Source organism: Cynara cardunculus (assembly GCF_001531365.2).
Source record: "Cynara cardunculus var. scolymus isolate 2C chromosome LG 2, CcrdV1, whole genome shotgun sequence".
Classification (NCBI taxonomy): Eukaryota; Viridiplantae; Streptophyta; class Magnoliopsida; order Asterales; family Asteraceae; genus Cynara; species Cynara cardunculus.
Window position 1 is genome coordinate 28,808,126 of NC_037529.1, and position 6,932 is coordinate 28,815,057.

The following is a 6,932-nucleotide window of genomic DNA, read 5'->3' on the forward strand; positions in this document are numbered from 1 at the left end:
AACGTGAAAAGATAATTATGGTTAATTAAAATAAAATAAAAATTATAAAAATTACTTAATTACATTATTGTCCTTATTAAATTATTTATATATAATAAAAGTTAATTTATTAATTAAAAAAGTTTGAGGTTATTGGGTTGTTCTCGCATTCTCGTAAATCACAGGGGTTCTCGTTTGAACCTCCACCTATATATATATATATCGAGCGGGTATATCTTTCAACATCTGTAAATATATCCACGAATTTTAAATTAAAAGAAATATAAATTTATGGAAGAAGATTCAAACGAGGACGCTAACCATTTCAGAAAACAAGAAAAATGTCGTTAATGTACAAAATTACATGTGTTTTACATTAAATAGAAGCGGACGACTTTTGAGGCCACTTGAGTCGCAGAGAAAAGTCCTCCAGATCATTTATGATTTGTTACATGAATCATATATGACTTTGTATATTAACAGCATTTTTCTTGCTTTTTTAAATTGTTAATGTTCTCGTTTGAATATACCTCTGATTTTATGTACATAGTATGGGTAGCTACTTGTTTTATTTAATTATCTTGATTTTATTTCAGTATTTATATATAATTATATTTTAGTATTTTATTGGTTGGAATTTGAATGTGAATTTTATTTTAAACGGTGGAATTGATTACCAATGAAATGATTGCTTAATTTTGTAGTTTTGTAATGAAGTTTGTAGTGTCATCTCCATTATTAGTGTTTGTAGGGCCCTTTGCTTAACTAAACTTTTTAAACGTTTACATAACTTTAATCGCAATGCAAAAAACGAATTTTAAGTGGTCCAAAGAAACAACATATATCTCGTGTTCCTGTTTAAATGACATATATACTGTATGATTGGGCTTCCGACATGTAGCTCAGTCGGTAAAAAAGTGAGATAATTTTGTCCAAATACAAGACAGATCATGAGTTCGATCTAAAGCCGTCCCACTAGCCTTAGCCGCTGACGGCCGTTGAGTGAGCCAAAAAATATCCCGTCGCATTGGGATTCTTGAAGGCGGGTTTCGAGTGAACAGTGACGGATCATAAGAAGTACCAAAGGCAAACACGACACCGAGTTACGAGTACAAATGATTTTTTTTAATTTTTTTTCAAAGTTTTTGTTACTTATTTTCGAACCTTCTTTACCCCTTTTTGGCACTGGACAGGCGTCAGCCCCCATACATGATCTTACTATTTTACGAAGGAGTTACTCTATGTCATGCTCGCACGGTAAGATAAATGACATTTGATAAGAGCTCAGTAAACAACCCCTTATTAACCATCGTACATTCTTCATTTTGGTAAAGTTTGTTTAGATTGTATTACATACGAAACAAATTAGACTCATTTGTATGACACGTTGGCTCGGCCCCCGGGGTTTTTAAGGCTTGTATTATGCCCCTGCGTGTGAGGCCAATTGAGATTACCGATAATCAATTCTTTTATCACCAACGCACGCTCATAATCACGACATCAAACACACGAAAATATATCGAATCAAAGCGGAGAAAAAACCACGATATCATGATATTATAACTTGCAACTCGAATTCTTCGTACTTTTGAACAATTACAAAAGCAAGATACATATTTACAGCCATAAACAACCCTTCTTTCTTTACTTTACTTTACTCCCCCATAAATGAAACTCATGAAAAGAACATAAATCAACACCTGGGAAACTTAGTCTACCCCCAAATGAAATGAATTAAAACCCCCCACCAAAATATTACAAGAATCGAAAATCGACATATAAAAGAACAAGATCAAGGATCATTTTTTCGTTACCGGAAACTGTGTGGTTATCTTTCCCTAATCCGTTAAGTGCATCGACCCGTCTTTAAACAACTTCAAGCTAAGGTTATTGTAACGTTCTCGTGAATACTGTCGTGATGCTTTCCGCCAATCGGTTCCTGCCTTCATCATCGCTGTGAACTCCTCAAAACTTATCCGTCCATCCTGCAATCGTCAACAAACCGTTAAGTTTTACTTCATATCTTCTTTTCGTGTTTTCTTTCCGGATGCTAAATGTATTGAATATTTTAATAATATGATTGTTCGGTGTTGAAAGTAATTTCTTTTAGGAGATTCTAACTTTTGCTTTTATCTGTTTTGTAGAAATTATGGAGAATTTGTTGGAGATGATCTAAAGCGGATTACGTGAATTGAACGAACCTTATCTGTGTCGACGTCATGAATAATGGCAGCGATGACTTCTTCATTGTTGGTTTCAATCTCATCGGCTAAGGCTTCCCTTAGTTCATCAATCTCTATATATCCGCTTTTATTTTGATCAAAGAATGAAAAAGCGTCCTTAAGATGATCATCATTCCCCATCTTTCTCAAGTGAACGGAAATTGCAACAAATTCTCCGTAGTTCAAGTATCCATCCTTGTCGACGTCTCCCTGTAGGAATATCTTTCGTTAATCCCTCCGTCCCAAAAAAGGAACTACTTTTTATTTCAAATACTCGAGCCCCGGATTAGAATTTATTTTAACATTTTAATCTCTTATAAGTTTCTAGTTTGCTGCATTTTATATAATCAAATAAACTAAACCAGACTAAAAACACCCGGTATATCCCACTCGAAAGCAGTGTCAGGGCCGGGTGAGATGTATGCAGACTGGTCATCTACCCCAAAAAGTAGAACGACTGTTTCCATGATTACTTGAGGTAAAAAAGCAAACTCGTTCTTTTATACCATTTTTTCTTGTTTAAAACTTAATCACAATGAGTTCATTTCATACCAAACAATCTGTGCGATATCTAAAAAATACGAGATTGCTATAGAACGTAAAACTTACAGCATCCATAAGTATCTGAAGATCTGCATCGGGGATCTGTTGGCCAAGTTTCTGCAAGCCAGCTTTCAACTCAACAATGTTAATCTTCCCTTGCTTGCTAGTATCCATCAAATCAAATCCTTGTTTTATTCCCGCCACTTCTTCCGCAGATAAATGCTCCGCGATTACCTGTAAGTTTGTTATCATCGAGACTTAGAATAATGACACCCGGAACAAGAAAATAAGCAAGAATACCCCCAAGATAACAAATTTATTATATACCCTTAAAGCTCTCTTCTTGAGCTTGTTCATTATGGAGAATTGCTTCAGTCTTGCTTTCACGGTTTCACCTAAAGAAACGTTGGGAGCCTTTTTCGCATTTTGTATCCACGGATGATCTGAAATAAGTTCATAAACAGAAAGCTTAACTTTATATGATAAATTTGTGAATTATTACCAGACCAACACATGGAAAAAGAAGACATATGTTTCGACACAAGTCGGGCGTCTCCAAAGAAACATTAGGTTTGCGTACATCCTACCCCCTCAGACCCTACTCTTTTGAGTAGGATATACTAGGTTTGTTTGGTTTGGTTTATGATCACCAAAAAGAGGGAATCTTGACATTACCTAGAACTTCTTGAGCGGTAAGACGCAACTTGGGGTCAGGATTGAGCATCTTCTTGACAAGATCCTTTGCAGTCTCGGACACCTTTGGCCAAGGATCCCTTTTGAAATCTACAACCGATCGAATGATTGCCTGCGCAACTCCTTGCTCGGTTTCTGTAATCAAAACCAGGCATACTTTAAAATACTACTCACTCCATCGCAAAACATCCAATTGTGCATAAATTTAATGGAAGTGTTTGACTATTAGTCAAATATTTAAAATATCTTTCAAAAAAGAACAAAATAAAACAATCATATGGACCAAAAAAATGCTATCAATATTCTATAACAATTACACGTTAAAACGGTCCCAAGAAAGTGTAATGATGAAAGTTGGGATGGAGTGAGCTTTTGGATTGTTTTTTTTTTTTGAAGTATATAATATTTATATACGGCAAATGCAACAAATAAACTCACACACCCTCCTCACCTTTTGTGAGGTTTGAACCCTTGACCTCCTAGGAAGCCAAGGGCTACGATACCGCTAGGCCGAAGGCCCTTTGGTAGCTTTTGTATTGTTTATGTCTATGTTTGGCAAACTGTCTGAAAAGTTGGCTTTCGGTTGATAAGTTGGTTGTTGACTGATAAACTAGTCATGTTTGGTAAAAAAACTAGTTGGATGATAATGTAAAATGACCCAAGAGGACATGTTGAAAAATTAATTGGAAAAATATAAGGGGTATACTTGGAAAGAGTGGAAAGAACCCATGAAGCTTATTGAAATGCTACTTGAAGTAGTTTTTTTTTCAAAAAGCTAGCTTATGGCAAACCAAACAGGATTTTTCAATAAGCTCAAAAGATAAGCTAGTTTATGGTTGCCAAACATGCGTAAGTATGCATGCAAGTTTGTATGAATCTAAGCCGGATGATTTTCTACTTCTTTGAGCATATATTTAACGTTATGAATCAAACTGACCTGCCCAAAACGGTGGGACACCACAAAGCAATATGTATAGGATGACTCCAGCGCTCCATACGTCAACCTCTGGGCCATAGTTTCGTTTTAGGACCTCCGGAGCCATGTAGTATGGGCTGCCTACAATCTCGTTGAATCTCTCACCTACATAAATTTAAAAGATCATTTAAGGAAACATCAAGCAACACTGACGTCTTATAAAATTGAAAATGATCATCATATTTATATGAAATTATAAATAATCGATGATCTTTTACCTGGTTTGAAGAAAACAGATAACCCAAAATCAATGGCCTTCAAGGCTGCTGTTTCTTTCTTGTTTGCAAACAAAAAGTTCTCGGGTTTAAGATCCCGGTGCATAACGCCATGCTTGTGGCACATCTGGAAAAAAAACAATCAGAAAACATTAAAACAACATGATCTTTCTTTTGTCAGGTGATCAAGAACACAATGCCCACAAAAGGGTACCAGAAAGTTTTGATTTTGTAGGAAAAATCGTTGTGTTGTAAACATAAAACAGTGAACTCGTCCCTCTATCCGGATTGCAGAACGAGTTTAAGATAGATTTCTCAAATTTCAGACATTAGACTTATCAAGTATGTAGAAACATCGATCAATTACCAGGAATTACAATCGTATTCACATGCGCATAATGCGGTGAATAAGGTATAACGACTAATCAAATTCATTAATTGTATAACAAGAATCTAGGCAATGATTAACAGGTTGTTAAATAATGTAGTATTGAGTCTTTAACTAATGTGTGCATGTGCGATATTGATCCTAACACGAGTCCAATTCCAATTCGCATAAAGTCTATACTTGGCAAGCTAGATGTTACTCCATTAGCCGAAAAGCTAGTTGTTGACTAGTAAGCTAATAAACTAGTCATATTTGGTAAAAACTAGCTCATAAGCTAGACGACAAAATAAAATGACCTAAAATTACATGTTAAAAAATTATTTGAAACAAGATAAAGGGGTATAATTGGAATTTTCTTTTAAAAAGAGCCCTTTGAGCTTGTTGAAAACATTACTCGGGGTATCTTTCAAAAAGCTAGCTTCTAAACCCCATGCCTAAACAAACGTCTTTCAATAAGCTATCGTACGGTTGCCAATATGGTCTTTTAAAGTCACATAAGTTGATTAGCATGATCTACAAGTGTCAATTAAACCACAAACTTGATCACAATCTCCAAAAACCAATAAACATAACTCAATAATTTAGATTCAAAGACATAAATTCTCACCTGAATAACCTCAACAATGGTTTTCGTGACACCGGCAGCCGCCCTCTCGGTGTAATGACCTCTAGCAACAATCCGATCAAACAATTCTCCACCTTCACACAACTCCATAACCAAATGAACAGCACTATCATCTTCATAAGTATCCTTTAAGGTCACAATATTGGAATGAGGTGGCATATGCTTCATGATCTCAACTTCCCTCCTCACATCTTCAATATCAACCCTAGTTCTCAACTTCTTTTTCGATATCGATTTACAAGCAAAAACTTCACCACTTATTTTATCAGTACACATATAAGTAACCCCAAATTCTCCCCTACCCAACTCCTTACCAAGAACATATGTTTGCTCGATTTCATGACCAGTTGGGTTTTCTAACACATACGATTTGTATCCATTTCCAGATGGAACCGTAGCACCCTGGTCTAAAGCAAATGGGTTCGGCTTGTTCTTCCCCTTTTTCTTCTCGAAATCGGAATCGGTAGTACTAGGTACAGCACAGCAATTACCCATCTAATTGAGGATTCGAAGCGCCCCGATTTCTGATCAATAAACAAATTCGAGGTTTTGGGAAGTTAATTCAAATGGGTATATCAGAAATTCGAACAGAAACAAAAGGATTCAAGTGCCTCAAAAGGGTTATACCTTGAATCAACCGGATCGTGCAATTCTGATCAGAAACCTGAGATGGGTGTTGTTAGAATCAAATTTGACGAAGAGTTTTCGCAAAAGAGAAGAAGGATTGTTAGATGATTAGAGATGGTGAACAGAAACGGAACGATAAAGGAAAGGGTTTGGAGGGGGGTTGAAGAAGAGGTTGAAAGTAGGAATTTTCAAGGGAAGAACAGCTCATCCATTATTGATATTGATATGGAGATGGGGGGTCAATGCTGTTTCGTGGATTCTTCTCACCCTTCCATCTTCTTTTTCATTTTGTTACTTTCAGTAAATTACAACATTGTTTTCAAGATTACGTTTTTAACATAAATAGTCCTTCAAAGTTAAATCTTGTTCATTACAGTCCTCCTTTTAACATTATGAACCATCCACAATTGTATGTCGTTATGTGTTATTCGGTTTTCGGTTCTCAAACTTTTTCCAAACTACTCAACAGTCGAACTAAATAACTGTGTCATGTATATTTCATATATGTTACAAAACTGTGTCATGTAAACCACAAGAGTGGTGTCTGATTGGTTTGAGCTTGACTCCAAAAGTCAAAAGTACATGTAGGTCTCAGGTTCAAATTCAAGGAGGAATAAAAATCCCCTTGCAGCCACGGAGGTTCAAATACGGTGACTTCAGGCTA

At 35.9% G+C, this 6,932-nt stretch overlaps 1 protein-coding gene across 2 annotated transcripts; it reads right to left on the minus strand.

Moving 5' to 3' along the window:
• Positions 1 to 1,511: 1,511 nt before the first annotated feature.
• On the minus strand, positions 1,512 to 6,470 carry LOC112507377 (calcium-dependent protein kinase 8-like). Of its 2 annotated transcripts, XM_025111947.1 has the most exons (9): positions 6,269 to 6,470; positions 5,624 to 6,165; positions 4,632 to 4,755; positions 4,375 to 4,518; positions 3,420 to 3,572; positions 3,072 to 3,187; positions 2,811 to 2,978; positions 2,181 to 2,411; positions 1,512 to 1,964 (listed from the first exon to the last, which is right to left on the minus strand). In XM_025111947.1, exons 2-9 carry the CDS (start codon positions 6,134 to 6,136, stop codon positions 1,818 to 1,820), a joined length of 1,596 nt encoding a protein of 531 aa, XP_024967715.1. In that variant the 5' UTR covers positions 6,137 to 6,165; positions 6,269 to 6,470; the 3' UTR covers positions 1,512 to 1,817. The 2 variants fall into 2 exon arrangements, with proteins under 2 accessions (XP_024967715.1, XP_024967714.1); XM_025111946.1 differs by having other exon boundaries at positions 5,624 to 6,470.
• Positions 6,471 to 6,932: the final 462 nt, after the last annotated feature.

Excerpts from the sequence above, each read along its gene's own strand:
- LOC112507377 (XM_025111947.1), bottom strand. The coding sequence starts at position 6,136 with ATGGGTAATTGCTGTGCTGTACCTAGTACTACCGATTCCGATTTCGAG. Across the intron at positions 4,756-5,623 it reads CCATTGTTGAGGTTATTCAG|ATGTGCCACAAGCATGGCGT; the intron begins GTGAGAATTTAT and ends TTTTTTTTCCAG. Across the intron at positions 2,979-3,071 it reads TCAAGAAGAGAGCTTTAAGG|GTAATCGCGGAGCATTTATC; the intron begins GTATATAATAAA and ends ACAAACTTACAG.